The sequence below is a fragment of the Parasteatoda tepidariorum genome, chromosome 3, assembly GCF_043381705.1.
Source record: "Parasteatoda tepidariorum isolate YZ-2023 chromosome 3, CAS_Ptep_4.0, whole genome shotgun sequence".
NCBI classification, from domain to species: domain Eukaryota; kingdom Metazoa; phylum Arthropoda; class Arachnida; order Araneae; family Theridiidae; genus Parasteatoda; species Parasteatoda tepidariorum.
In genome coordinates this window covers 37,288,463-37,304,636 of record NC_092206.1, presented here as the reverse complement: position 1 = coordinate 37,304,636, position 16,174 = coordinate 37,288,463, and the positions used below count along the sequence as shown (strand labels likewise).

The window sequence follows — 16,174 nt, the reverse complement described above, 5'->3', positions numbered from 1 at the left end:
CAAACTAATAAATGAAAAAATTTGGAAGACAACTGCTTTCCAATTTAGGAGATAATTGCAGAAATTATTGTTTAATTCAATAACTTCATTGTTTTATTCAGGATAAGAAAAATCAAAATTTAATAACTTTACCAGATTTTTTAAAGCATTATTTCTGACATCTATTTATCAAGTTAATGAATGAAAAGGTTTGAAGACAACTGTCTTCCAATTTAAGAGATATCAGCCGATACCATTGTTTCGTTCAATAACATTTCAGAGTAAGAAAAATCTTAATTTAATAACTTTACCAAATGTTTAAAGCATTATTTGTGGCATCCCCTTAACTAGTTAATGAATGAAAAATTTTGAAGACAACTGCCTTCCAATTTAAGATATTACTGCCGAAACCATTGAGTAATTCAATATTAATAAAATATATCGTCATGACTCATTGATTAATTCGATAACCTATCAGTGTAGGAAAAATCATAAGTTAATAACTTAGACAGAATTTTAAAGAATTACTTTTGGCATCTTCCTGATAAGTTAACGAAAGGAAAATATGGATTATGATTGTGTTCTAATTTAGAAGATAATTTTCACTACAATTGCTTGACTCAATAACTTATCAGGTTAAGAAAAATCTTAGTGTTATAACTTTCTTCCTCATCTTCTCCTTGGCACGACAGCCCAGGATGGGCCTTGGCTTTCTCAACAAGCCTATACCAAGACATTCTTCCCTTAGCCAAGGTTCTCCAGTTTATTATCTTTTAAACTTGTAGGTCCTTTTCGCGGCAGTCTAAAAATCTTAAGTTTGGTCGTCCTCTTTTTCTCGTACTTGTTGGCCTGGCACTGAAAACGTTTTTGGCTGTCCTGTTATCCTGCATTCTTATAATGTGGCCTGCCCATTTAATCCTTTAATAACAATAATAAATTTGCCAAGTTTTAAAACATTATTTCTGGAATAACTTTGGCAAGTTCTGAAAAAAAGAATAAAACAGTTTCTCTTTAGTTTAGAGGGGAGGTGACAAATGCCTCAGCCATTGTTTCATTTAATAACTTTGCACAGTGTGCAAAATCATAATTTATAATCTGACCAAAGTTGTCTACGTTTTGAATAGTTAAGCTATCTCTGAATTGGAAAAATATTTTTTGAGAAGCATTTGAGTTATGCCCTGTGAATCATATTTTCTTTTATTTATTGCAATATTAATATAAATTCATATAAAACTACTAAAATTACCAAAAATAAACGTTCTTTCATTTCTCATTTAATTTTATTTTATTGCAGATCTTCCTTATGTCTTCTTCCAAACAATTCACAGCTTTTAGGATACATTACGATTTTCACTTTACATTTCAAAAAAATGCAAGTTGCATTCTTTTCATAACAAATCAATTTTAAATCTCTTCACCAGAATCTAAGAAGGAATATCTATCAGAAATGAAGAAAAGAATATCTATCAGGAAAATAAATTGAGCTTTCTACCATAAACGTAAAATCCACACAGTCTTCTATCATAATCATACTTTCAAAATGTAGGCGAAAATTTTCTTGAACTCGATTGGATTGTACTTCCAATAGAATCGATTGGCAGGAGATCGAGAAACTTACACTGAGAAATGATGCACATTTTGAACAAATAGGTATTCCAGGTATCCATGGTAACATGCCGAATGTTACATATTTCTAAAGAACACCGATTCATTATCAATTTTCGTCACAGAAATCATTGTTCTCATTTAGTTTTATATTCTTTGATGAACGTACTTTCTTGTGTTTTTTTTTTCCTTTTTTTTTGTCTTCATTCTTTTCATCAGGTTGAGTAAGGTGAACTTTTGTTATCTGTGAGACAATTGTTTCTCTTTCATTTTCAGAGAAAGCCCAGCTTTCCTGAAGACAACACATATTTCTCATATCAAAAGCCATTTTTGGAGAGTTTAGTTGGAGATCTTTTGAAAACTTCGCAGTTTATTGCTTATTTTTCCTAACTGAGAAAAAGAATTCCTTGTTTTCCCAGCTATATCACATTTCACTTTCCATGTGCATTTCATAAAAGATGCTTTGTTATTATTACTGATAGTCAATTGTTTCAGTATAATTTTTTTTCCAATGTTATGAAAATAACTGTTGCAATTGTTTTATTCAATAATTAAGAAAACTTTTAATAAAAGAACAACCAACGAATTTTTGTATTGTGTTAGAAACTTTTTTAACATTAAAAATGTTACCCAGGAGTTAAACCAAACCACAATTACCAATGGCATTTCTACCAGTTCTGTTATTAACATTCTCAAACCCCTTGGAAGGGAAGTTTTTAGGATAGAAAAAAAAATCTTGTTTGATATTTTTTAGGCCAAAAAATAGCATGTTTATATTTTATTAATTGTTTAAATTTTCATTCTCTTTTCCTTAATGTCATTTTATTTTTACTTAATCCACAAACAGACATTTTCCCCCACGTTTTTTTCTTCCATCTGAAATAATAATCGAATTAATAAATCATAAAATCGAAACAGAAAGAAAGATTTGCTGTTTACGTCATTAACCAGCCACTGAGCAGCTACTTTTTAAAAAATATATATATTTCTTTTTAGCAAGTGAGTGTTTCTTATTAAAATAACATTCAGTTCACTTTTTGTTCCATCTTTTTTAAAGAAGTTACATTTTTATATCTTCAATAATATTTTCGCTCACTTGATATTTAATTTCAACTTCACAATATCTGTTTTTAATCTCTCCAACCACTTAATCACCATCTATTGCAATCCATTTATTTCATTTTCAGCTAATAATTTGATTTCATATTTTAAAAAAAATTTAATCCTCACTTGCGTCACTCTACTCCAGTGATTATAGCAACAACAAAAAAATATATGTTTCTTCAAAAATACTAGCACTCAAGATATTTAAAAAAAAGACTTTATAATGTTTTTGTACCTGAAAGTTCCTCAAATCTCTTCTGTACGATTCCCGCCTTTTTTTTTTGTTGTTGTTGAAGGAAATGGGTGTGATTTGAGGAGAAGAATTTTTTTTTTCTTAACCAGCAAGTAAGGTTTTGTTTCTGTTGTAATTTCTCACGCTAAATTGAATAAAATCAATCCTGAGATTGGTGGACTAACAGTTTAAATGCCACAACGTATAAAAAATATAAATTTTGGTTTTTACTTATTTCCGCATCTGATGTATCTAAATAAAAGAGACGTTGTTTCCAATGTATCTTTTCGCGCAAGTCAGAGAAGATTATATACGACTGTACATTAAAGATTCGATTATACGAATCAGAAGAACGATTAGTTCGAAAGTTTCAAGCACGTTCGCTTTAATGCATAAAAAGTACTATTTCTGATTTTTATGCATTTTCATTTCAGTATGAGGTTCTTATACATTTCTGTACCTTATAAGCATAAACAGTATGACACCAAAATATGAAACATCAGAATGATCAATGGTTTATATGTGTTTAAAGGCCTAATTTAAATTGTGGGAAAGCTCCACTTTTGTTCATTATAAATTGCAGAAGTCTAATAAGTGAATTTTTTCTTACCTTGCCAAATTTTCGGTACTATATGTTTAACAGCAGAAGCTTTAAATTGGAGAAGTTCCAACTTTTAAATAACAGGAGTAAAATAACTTGTGTTACAGATAAAAGTAAGTCTCGCTTCATTATTTTTATTAATGGAGTTGTTCAACTATTCAAGTAAGGCCTTCATTAAGTATTGCGTCGACTGTTGTTCGTTTATTTTTTAAACACTCTTCTACTTAGTTTATTTTTTTAATTAACAAAGGATTTAGTTTCGCCCATATTCTGGTTCTTCCCTTCAAATAAACGTCTCACGGGTTTTTATTTCCTTTTTACTTTATTAATATAAAATCATAACTGTTTTTTCTTGAATAAAAATGATGTTTAGAACAGTTGTTGATAATATTGGGAATTCAATTGCCGTATTTTAAGCAACTCTGTATTACAAATTTGGTAAATCTTTTTCACACATTAGTGACGTACCAAATTTTAGAAGGGCTATTGGCTCACCATCCTTTGTACTAAGGGGGGAAATAAATACAGTAGACACTGACACCAAAAGATGCGGGTTCATTTATTATTGTAAGACAATAGTAGGTCAACTTCAAACAAAGCTGGCAAACACAAAAGTGAGTGACAATGACAGGGAAGATTTACACATACACTTATAGCAGAACTCAAATTGAAAAAACCAACGTTATGAAGAATATGCCTAAACGTGAGTGACAACAAACAAAATTAACAAAACATCAGCACTATGACAAAAGATATGAGATTAACAAAATATCAGCACGATTACGAAAGACATGAGATTAACAAAACATCAGTTCTATGACAACAAAAAAAAACATGAGATTAACAAAACAACCAGAGTGACAGGGGTAATTTATACTCACAAATGCATTTGCTTAGAAATATCTTAACCAAAATTAATGCATTATTGCATTAATAAACTTCAGAATACTTATCAAAAAAATATGTATGTAAATGAGTTGAAATCTGAAGTTGCTGCAGATCTGATCCCTACGACATCTGGCAACAAGTAACAAAGTTACCTGAAAGGGTAAACGAAAGTAGTCTTCTGTGTAAACAAATTGTGATTCGGTGACTAAAATCAGTGGATTAGATGATTTTGATGATGACTATCCGTGAAACGTTACAAATTTTATTCTCATCATGCTCTTTCAGAAAATTAAAATAAATACAAAAAAAATATTGTAAGAAAAACTTAGAGCTGTGAACGCCTTAGCAGTCTGGGGTAGAGTGTTCATCAAGGAATACCACATGTTATAATATTATAGTAAATGCTACTGTTCATTTGTATTTTGTGCAATTAAATCCTAAAATACAAAATTTTATCTCTGATCATTCTGGGAAGTTTCCTAAAAGCATTACGGAAATCTTTTCTCAAAATACCGTAGATGAAGGGATTAACAGCAGAAGACACATAAACTAGTATTGTTGACATATAGTTTAGCCAAGGTGGCATATCTTTACCTGTTAATACCTTAGTTTCATTCGCAATACAATAAGGAGTGTAACAAAAGTAATACACACACACAACAACTATCATACTCTTCACAGTTTTGTTAGTGTGTGAGGCCTGACTTATAGCTATATTTTCTTCATTTCGTTTGCAGAAAATTCGTGGATTTACTTTAGCTGATTTTTTTGCCGCTATTATGATTTTAATGTAACAAATGGCAACTAAAATAGCTGGAAGCACATAACACATAGAAAACCCATAAGTATATAGATAGGCCACTCTAAAATCATTGATGTAATCTATTGCACAAGTACCTTCAGTGTACTTGTATAAAGACCAGCCGGGTACTCCACAAACTAAACCACTGATTCCAGTAACCAAGAAAAGGCAAATAAGGACATTTATCAAGACACTGACAGAAATCCAAGTGTCGTACTTTAGTGGAAATAAGACAGCTATTACTCTGTCTAAGCTGACAAGGGAAATGTTAAATGAAGATGAACATAAGAACATGCAGTTGAAGCACGTTGTCATTCTGCAGAAAACAGAGCCCAATGGCCAGTAATCAGCGGCTACCGCAATAGAGGAGGGGAATATTATGAACAAAGCAGTGAAGATATCAGTGACTGCCAAGTAAACGATTAGAATGTTTCCAGTTTGACTGCGTAGGTTTTGATCCCAAAAAGAAACAAGAGTAACTGCTCCATTGCCTATAACCGCAACCAATGCGATTATTGCTGATAAGATGCTTCCAAAGATGTTAAAATATAAACTTCGACGATAAGAGTTATCTTCACAGTGTAAGCACTCCTGGTAGATTTCCGTCGAATTTTGAAACATTTTTAAATCTGTCAAACAAAAGGAAATATTTTATTATACATAAGTACAAACTTGAATTAAAGAAACAGTTACTTCTGTTTACGAGCGAAGATGGAAAAAAAATTCAGTTGTTTATGAATTAAGATTAAAAAATTTTTTAAAGATCACAATTAATGCAAGGCGATTATTTCAGTACTGAAAGTAATCTCAGAAAGAAGGACAATCAGAGGGACAAAAGAAATTACAAATGAGTTACAGCGAGGAAAAAAGGAGAGAGCTTTAGGACAATTGCTGTAATTCGCTTATAATTTCTTATGATTCTCTGCTTGTCTTTCTTCCATTGTGTATTTTGAGGATTTGTATTTTGACATTAAGTTGTTTTCGTGACATTATTTATGGTCTTTTCTCGTTGTTTATCTTTATTCGTATTTACTGCGTGATTTCACTGTGAGACCACTAAGTTCCGCATCACTATCTGCGGTCAATAAGCGAGAGGGTGACCACTTTGATCAGTCAAAGAGACCGAGTTTGCGGGGTATCGATCTTCATTAAACTATTCTACGGTAAGTATACGACTTTGCGTGCAGGTTGTTGGGCAAATGGATAGAGCATTCGCCTTCCAATGAGTTGAACTGGATTAAAATCCCAGCGATGGCTGGTCGATACGAATCCGCATCCGGCTTGCATCAATTAAGTGCCAATGTGAAATATCCTCAGTGGTAGACAGATCATGGGTTAGAGTCCCTTTGCAGTCAGACTAACCGTGGGAGGCTCTCGTGGTCTTCCTCGCCATGTAACACAAATGCGGGTGTGTTCCATCAAAAATTGTCCTCCTAGAGGCAAATTTCTCCCAATACTTGATCCAGGAGCTTCCTTGTCTTCTGGATTGGGTTCAATGCTACGGAGTTGACCATCAGTAGTCGTATACTCAAAAATTGGGTTGGATCTTCTGCGACGGTTATAAAAATCTCATCAGAGGATCAAAATTGTGATGGCACGTCTTCGGTTCATACTCAGAAATTTTTTCCATACAATCTCCAATAGACTGTTGTGCAACTCTAGTGCGACATAAATAAAGTACTACTACTACAGAAGAAGAAAAAATGCTTACACATCGATGGAACGCACTATTTGAGATGAGTCAGTCGACTAAAATCTTGTTCATGCCTGAAAATCATCGTAAAATCCTTATGGTCATGTCTGGATGTATCGGAGCTGTATATATTTGAATGTGTGGGTATTTCACCGATAACAAATATGCAAAAATTCATTCAAAATGTATTTACGTCTGAAAATCTGCATTCATTTTCTAAAAATCTACAGTTTAAGAAGAGATTGCTTGATTATTATCACATTTTTTCATGTTAAGCAGGTGATATCTTTCATTTTAACATTAAGTAGGCGCTGTTTTGCCCCATGGAAGATTTAGACCACGCGAGATTCAAGCGAGATTTCGTTCACACGAAATTTCGGTTGCAAGAATTTGTCCGAGTAATCTAGTACAGATCTCAATTTTTGAATATGTTTTCTGTATACTGCATTTACATTAGGTAAAAAACAGATACCTGGCACTTCTTTCAGGCGGTGCGGCACAGCGTGTCCCATTTTTTAAAAAAAGAATGTCATGATTTTTGCTTGAATGAATAGGAATTAGTTTCTCATAACAATTCAGGATTTTAATAGGTTTGTATAACCATTTAAATGAGAATATACTCCTAAACAAAATTTGAAAATCTTTATTTGAGAATTTCTTTTTAATAAAGGCTGCAAGTCGTCACTCACAGTATCTTAAAAATTATTTCTAAAATCATGCACATGAAAAAAAAGCTTTCCCCCCAATCATAGGATGAAGATTTTAAACATTTATTTACCCTCCATACAGAAACAATTGCCTTCCTTAAGGTTTGTTGATTTTGAGTAATTGAATATCGAGTTCTCTGTTCTGGCACTTGAACTGTATATCTTACGGTAAAATCTAACATCATGATCTCTCATGGCAATGATAAGGCATCTCAGAACGTGATTTATTTATTATCAGTTATCAGTTAAAAAGAAATTTGTAATTTTTTTTTTTGCGATTTTACTGACAGTGCATATTGATCTGTTTAGTTATATGTACTAGTGTATCACTTATAAGTATATTGTCTCCATATTTATGACTATTCAATCGCCTGACATCTCAGTTTTCAATTCTTTGTTGCCATCTCGGAAAAGAATTTTCATCGGTTTGGTTAAAATGTCACAGCGAAGGACCGAAATCGGTGGTTGTTGACTTTCACCAGTGAATGTCGACAAACACCAAATACGTAGGTGAAAGATCGAATATTTCATTACATTCTTGTACATTCGGACCCTCACCGGTGTATGTCGACAATCACAGATATGCTTCGGTGAATGTCCGTAATATTTATTACATTCGATTTGATATGAATTTATTCGTGGATATAATTACATTTATTCGATATTTTAAACCTAACTGATGTTTTTTTAAGGTTAAGTGCCACTGCCCGGTATACATTTGCCCGGTATACCCTAGTTCCGCCTATCATATTCGAGCAAGTGTCACTATCACACCCTATTTTCATCAATTTCACTTCCGGAACGACTGGCTTGCCTAAACCTTTGATACACGGAAGTGGTGTAAGTGCTGTGTCTCTGATTTATTACCTACAAATAATTGTCTAATTAAACTTTTCCACTATATACTCCAAANTAACATGGTAAACAATAGTTTTGAAAATATGTTGAATGCAGTAGTCATGAAATTAAGAAAAATTGGTTAAATGTTTCGATTAAACTTCATTTTAATACTAAAAAACTAATATTTTCTATACATACAGAATTAAAGTATGTAGTCTTAAGTTTAATTTGCCCAAAGAAAGAAGTTTATATGTGAAAAATTATTCGAGTCATTACAAATGTACAAAAAAATTGGATTTCGGGTAGCTCCGCTCACATAAATGTCGGGTATCACCACCCAATTTTACTTCGTCGGTAAATGTACGGTTGCAAAGATTATTATTTTATTGCTTCAAATTTGAATGTTATATGCATTTTTAACAACAAACATTGTTGTTACTAAATGATTGTTATTAAATGATAGAATTCACTGAAAGTATATAAATATATAATAAATAAAATAATTTTGTGATAAAAATGACAAATGAGGTTTATCTATTGTCAATACATGGGTCATTTTTATTTACACCTGGAAAAACAGTCAAAAAACATAATTTTTGTAACTGGGCGGGGCTACCCGACACATTTTGAAAAGAGCTGAAAAACATGTTTTTTTAAATTTCTATTTTTTTAAGTTAAACTACTCGTTTTGGTTTATTCTTTCTGCATTATTTAAATAGATGATAAAACTATAGAAACATACAAAAATATTGATTATTACTCCTGGAAAGATGTTATACAGAAATATAAGCAATACTCCTTAAGTGGGCGGGGCTACCCGACTCTCCCCTAAGAACTAAAACTTTCTGAACAATTCCAAATCTTTTATTTTGGAGTTTTATCTCCATTATGCGTAAAAAGTGTTTCTTTAATTTTTTCTTTTTTATTTCTGTCTATTTTTATTCTGTAATTTACATTATTCTGTAATATTATAAATTATACAATAAACAGAGAAAAAATCTTCAACTTTTATAGTTAATATATGGTATTAATAGTGCTTTTCTGTATTTATTCTTTGATTGTTTACAATTCATTGGTACGCACGACATCCTTAAAAAAACTAACATTTAAACATTTCACAGAACTAAAATAAAATATATAATTAAACGACTATAGGGAACTTCATAAATTTTTTCTTGATTTTTTCCAAACGATAATTGACTGCTAATTAGCGATAAAATTGTGAAATTAAGTTTCATTCAATTTTAAAGTGTAATGTCTGCTTAAAAATATAAATTTATCGCAATAAAATCTGAAAATGTCATTAAAAGTTTTCCTTATTTAATAATAAGTGACTATGAACTAATGGTCCAACTTTTTATTCATTTACTTATAAAATATAAGACATACTAATGCCTATAAATTTTACATTATAGTAAAACCTTAAACTTATTTTAAAGTTTCTTTGAATGATAAATGGTATATGTGTGTTTTCCTCTTTAAAAAATTGTTTTACCTTCACTCATTCGTTTTTCAAATCGGTAATTTGTTTACTTTGAAAAGTAAAGCATTTTAAATTATTGTAAATGCAACCTTAAACTTATTTCAAAAGTCTTCTTTTCTCTTAGAGTGAGATAGTTACGACTGTTTTATCTTCAGTCAATCAAACGAACCAGTGATTTACTCAGATTAAAATGTAAAGCATATTCATCAATGTTGATTAAGTAGTGAAAAATAATGAAACTTTTTTTTGTCCAATGTAAAATCTTTGCTGAGTTTTAAACCAACTCTAAGCTGGTTTTAAATAAAATAATTTCCGCAATCAATGAAATGGAACGAGCTATTTATTTATTTATAGTTCAATTTTAAGTTCAAATTAGGAAACTGGGTTTAGCAATTATGATGTAGACAATAAGCTGCGCATTTATTATTTTTTTTAAAAGAAAAAATAAGGTTACCATCATTTTTTCTTTCAATTATGTCTTCAATGTCTTTTATGTATATTTTTCCTTAAAAATCAATACACGAACCAGAAAAAGTTATTAAAATATAAAAACCTATTTTTTTCAAACTTAAATATATGTATATCCTTTTCTTTTCAGTGAGGCGTAACATTGTATATTTTTTTTTTCAACTTATCATTATTTTACAAAAGTCCCATCAAATTCTGTGAGAAAGAAAAATAAATGCTCTTGAAAGACGTTAAAAACTAAACCAATTCAAAACACAAAAATAAACTATAATTTGAAATTCTTAGTTTAAGTCATAAATGTTCCTATTTCCGGTGATTGATTTTAAATTGTCGAAAAGTATCATTAAAAAATTGATAGGAAAAAAAAACTGTACTTTGCTTTTTTCTACCGATGAAGCAGGTGCATTTTTATTCTTTAATTAATTCGTGGTTGAAACTAATCACTTTTGAAAACACGCACATTCTTCATTTTTAACTTCTGTATCCAATTGAATCGTTAGTTCAAAATACTTTTATCATTAATTCTTAATGTATTACAGTATGTTGAATTTGAGTTTCGATTTTCTAATCTGTTTATTTTCTAGTATTTAGTGACAAAATTTGTGTCTAATTTACTTTTTACTAATAAACTATTCTTGATTTTTACAAAAGAGAGAGTTACTGTAATTAATCGCAAGTAGTGTTATTTAATATATCTAATTATGTGAAAAATGTATCTAAATGTATCTTCAACAAATAAATAGTTCATGTTTTACCCGAAAGTGACGAACAAGTTTCTCTAATTTATCTCAAGTAATTAGAAAATTAGTAAAATAAGTCTAGAATCGGAGTATTTGGAATTCGGAGGTTAAAATTTAAAAATAAGTCTATTTCATACACCTTCAGCTTAAATAAATCGCTCAAATCAAGTTATAAGCAGAATTTTAGTTCGTGGTAAGAACAAACCACAAGGGAATACCTGCAAGTGATGTAATGTGGGTGTCTCTATCCTGATTGGTTATTGAAACGTGACATTTGTTTTCGTTAGCAACTGTTCTTTCTCTTCTATTTCGAGTATACCAAGCCCGTCAAGTATCAATTATCTTAAGTGACACATTCTGTGCTCTTTCACGACGATTTCAATTCTTCCACAATTTTTTTTATTTTTACTTAACACAGAGACAGACAGGAATCCATGCAGAACATTAACAAACTAATTATGCATCAAAGTTGTCAGGTACACAAAACAAAAATATTTCACTGTTACAATAAAATACGTATGCAAGTAATAAATCTAAATTAAGTAAAAAACGCAGGAAAGAAAGAATTATATTTCAACAAATTTGATGTGCGATACTATGCTTTATTTAATTAACTTCACGTTAATTAACATTCTAAACTTATGTGGGGGAACTTAGCTTGACTTTAACACGTCATTTTGCTATAAACTATCAGCTGGAGATGACGTCATGGATCACTCGCATGTGTGGGTGTGGGTAATCATTATCTTCTTCTGCATGAAGTGCGAGTACTCAATTATGATGTAAAAAATCGTGAAAGACGTAAATTCAAAAATCAACTTCTAACCAAAATTGTTCAACTAATGATATAAAAAGTTAAAAGGGCCATAGTTATTCAAAGGATCTCATACATTGAGAAACAGGTGAAATTGAATGCAGCAAAAGGCAATTAAGATGGTCCAAATTCTTTGTCTTCAAATACACGAGACTAAATTGTACCAGTAAGTACATGTCATATGGCTATGAATGGATTAATGCGCTGATCGAGAAAGATATGTATTAAGCGAACAACGTAATAGACCTTCGCTCATGGTTCGCGGTTTCATTTTTTAGTGACCATAAAATTCAGATGATTATAAAATTTAAAAAAAAAAAAACTTGGTATTTACAGGTGGTTATCAAAATAATGGAAACACCCTAGATTTTGAAGTCTTGGGTATTGCTGTTCTGCCGTNGGCTATGAATGGATTAATGCGCTGATCGAGAAAGATATGTATTAAGCGAACAACGTAGTAGACCTTCGCTCATGGTTCGCGGTTTCATTTTGTAGTGAAAAATAAAATTCAGATGATTATAAAATTTTAAAAAAAAACTTGGTATCTATTTATTAACCTTCAGAGAAATATTGTATGGGCCAAAGTCGGTTTTCCAACAAAACAAGCACACATAAATCTACAACTATAAAGTAGCTTAGAGCTAAAAAAAAAATTTATTTTTAAATTGCTACTACGCCCCTTTTTGTCCTGAACTAAATCCGTACCCTGTAAAAAATCCTGGATCAAATTACTGTAAAAAGAAATGGCACTCAGGGTGTCAATACTTTTTACCGTAGGATCCACTTTTGCTAGAACATATTACGCAGAGTTACCAACTACTACACTTTTTGCCTACATTCGAAAATATTTGATAATTCTGCAAATATTTTGAAAGCCTCACCACGACAAAGATGTAACTAAAAGGCATTTCATATGAATTTTTGAATCATTTACAAGTAGTGGTGTGGAAAATAAATCTAAATCAAATGTACAAAACGAAAAATCATGCCTTAAAGCATAAACTTTAGCTACCACTAGAGAAATATTCCTAAATATTGTAGAAAGTTGGCAGCGCAGATGCTACGGAACAAAAAATTTGATTTACCGTATTATTGAGTAATATTTACCAAAAATCACTTTAAATATTACTGTAAAAAATACGTTATGTTTTACGGTGAAAATGGATTTTACGGATGATCCGATAAGGCTGATACTTTATACTGTAGTTTGATCCAGAAGTTTTTACAGTGTTGAAAATTTTTAGGCATCGTATTATGAGCCGCATATCAAAACTGAAAACTGTATCCATTATAATTGCGACTGAAAGAAGCCAGTAAAACAGTACGCATTAATATCGATTTAGAAAACATGAAAAATTTTCTCCTTTCCTTGGAAAACAGTCTATTCTAGTTGATTAAAAAGATGGTTTATCAAATCAGTTATTAAAATTTTGAAATTTATTTTTTCATTGTCATTTGTACCTAAACTTTTGTGGTTATTGAAATTGATCAAAATGTACTTATTTATTTTTTTTATTCTCTAATGTTTAGATATTGTTTTCGTTTCCTGTAGTATTTTCATGTATTAATTGCACATCGAGTTCTTTGGAATAAGTATGCAATATTTTAGGATTTATCAGAAATTTTTATATGTATCTAAACTTGGCTTCCTGTATTCTAGGAAAGCACAACCCATAACTGTGGGCCATGAGTGAACCACTGAGTTTTATAACTCGCCTCCTGAACTATTTTGCATATAAATGGAAAAAGTGTAAGAAAAAATATTTAAAGACTTCAATTATTAAACTAGTTCATAATCTTTCTAAGAATAACCATTTTGATAGTTTTATTTGTAGCAATTGGATGATTTTTACAGTGCTATTTATTTCCTACAAATGTTTTATAAATAATCTAAGGAAAATTTCCGCAGAAAAATAGATGAAATAAAATAATTACTATTTCAGAATTCTCCATCAAATTAGTTTAATTCTGCCGCATTAACTCTAATTTAATATTTTATATTATTTTATAACCGTCGTTGAACAGCCGACCCAATTTTGAATTTACGACTACTAATGTTCAACTCCGCAGCCATGTAGTTTTAAGCCCAATCCAGAAGGTAAAGAAGGATTCCTAGATCAAGTATCGTATCCTAGATCGTGCCTTCATTGAGTACTTTTTGACGGAACTAACACGCATTTGTGTCACGTGTAGAGAAAAAACCTCGGAAAACTCACACGGTTAGCCAGGCGGCTAGGGGACTAACCCATGATCCGTCTACCACTGAGGGTATTTTACGTCAACACTATGGTCGGTGCGTGGAATTCGCATCCACTGGCCATCGCTGGGATTCGTCCCGGTTCACCTCTTTGGAAGAGGAATGCTCTATTTCCTGAGCCACCACGTCTCTGTAATTCAATACTGTTTTAAACTGAAATTTAATAAATAATTTAACACTGTTAAAATGAATTTTGTTTTTTAAGAAAAATACAGGATTAACCTAAGGATTCGGTCAGTTACAAAGGCTTCACCAGAGTGCAAAAACGGGTCACACTTAGAAAGATGCATTCAGTCACCAATTTTCTGGTACTTACTGCACAGACTCATTGTATAGAGCTCCCTAGTCCTAAATACTAATGTGTATATTTATAAATGTAGGTTGTTTGAAAACGATGAAATTTCCTCTTTGCGTTGGGAACAAAGACCTGAAAACTGAGTTGGCATATAAGCATACACTTAATGGCAAAAAAAGGTTCGTCGAAACATTAAAGAAGTAGCCGTTATTTAAACAATAGTGTTACCAAAATACTTTTTACTTCATTCCAGCATTGATTCTGTCATCAAAAAAAAAATTAATATTGTTTAAAAAGTTGAAAATTTAGATTAGTAATTTCATATTATCTAACTTATTATCCGACAAAATTTTTAAGCTTTTCCTAAATCCCGTTAGCGAGACATTTACATGCATTCTTTCGCCAATTACGTGAAGAATTACGTCTTTCTTTCGCCAATTTGATTCCTTTGATTTTGCGGATGTCCGTCATTTCGATTATTTGGAACTGCACCGGATTTTGCTGATATTGCGATTCTTATTCACACGATTTTGATACCAAATATCGATTTTCGTATTTACCTGATTTAAAAGCTAAGAGTTGTGATTCGTATTCACGCGATTTAAAAATAGGACATCGCTATTCCTATTCACGTGACTTTAAAATCCAATATCACGATTTGTATTTACGCGTTTTTAAAACCAAATATCGCGATTCGTATCCACGCATTTTTAAAATCCAATATTGCGATTCGTATTCACGCGTTTGTTTTATTAAACATCAATTTTCGCATTTATACGTGATTTAAAAACTATGCATTACGATTCGTATTCACGCGATCTAATAATTATTCACAGTGAGTCGTATTCCCGTGATTTAAAAATTCAATATTGCAATTTGTATTTTCGCTATTTTAAAATCCAATATCGCGATTTTCGTAAGAAATAAGTTTTTTTCTTGAATTAGTTACTCTAAAGGTGTGATATTCTGTTTCATTAGGTAATTTAATTATAAATGTTAGTATAATATAAATTGATATCGATTCACATAAAATTTTCAGGGTTTTTCACTCTGTGTTACAGCTATTCCTGATATTGAAAAGCAGCAAACCATTTCAATGCATGCACTTAGTGGAAAATAATGATGTGTGGAATTATAATGAACATAGACACATTGGTTGTAAAAGATTTAGCAATAGTAAAAAGCAGTTAAAAAACATAGTTTTCCATCAGAGACTGCCTTACTTAAAAGTTTGATAGAAGAATCGATATTTCGTACTTAGAATAGACAAAAAATACTCTAGAACATAAGATTTACAACAATTATAATTTTAGAATGCTATTTGGTATGTTCTCTAATTAAGTTTTTTAATTATTAAGTATGGATTTGAAAGTAATATTATGTACAATTGCTTTTCATTAGTAATATAGTTTTATACGATTTTATAGTACAAAGAAATTATAATACTTACAATTGTTGAAAACGATTTAAAACCTAAATTTTTGAATTATGAAGCATGGCTTCGAAAATTATATTACTTTTATGAGCAATTCCTTTTTCTTAGTAATATAGTTTAATAATATTTTACAGCAAAAAAAAATTTCTTTCGTGTAAAAAAAAGTATATATATATATAAATTAAAAAGTGGCAAAACTTCATCTCTACAAAAGATACAAAAAATTAGCCA

General features: G+C 30.8%; 1 protein-coding gene across 2 annotated transcripts in view; it reads right to left on the bottom strand.

Annotated features, from left to right (window-relative positions):
* Positions 1 to 4,046: 4,046 nt before the first annotated feature.
* The window catches only part of LOC122268551 (opsin-1-like), a 67,315-nt gene continuing 55,187 nt past the window's right edge, over positions 4,047 to 16,174 (bottom strand). For both annotated transcript variants that reach the window (XM_071178507.1, XM_043038574.2), the window contains one exon: positions 4,047 to 5,840. In XM_071178507.1, coding sequence (XP_071034608.1) covers positions 4,840 to 5,832 — 993 coding nt within the window. In that variant the 5' untranslated portion in view covers positions 5,833 to 5,840 and the 3' untranslated portion in view covers positions 4,047 to 4,839. The remainder of the gene's footprint in view (positions 5,841 to 16,174) is intronic.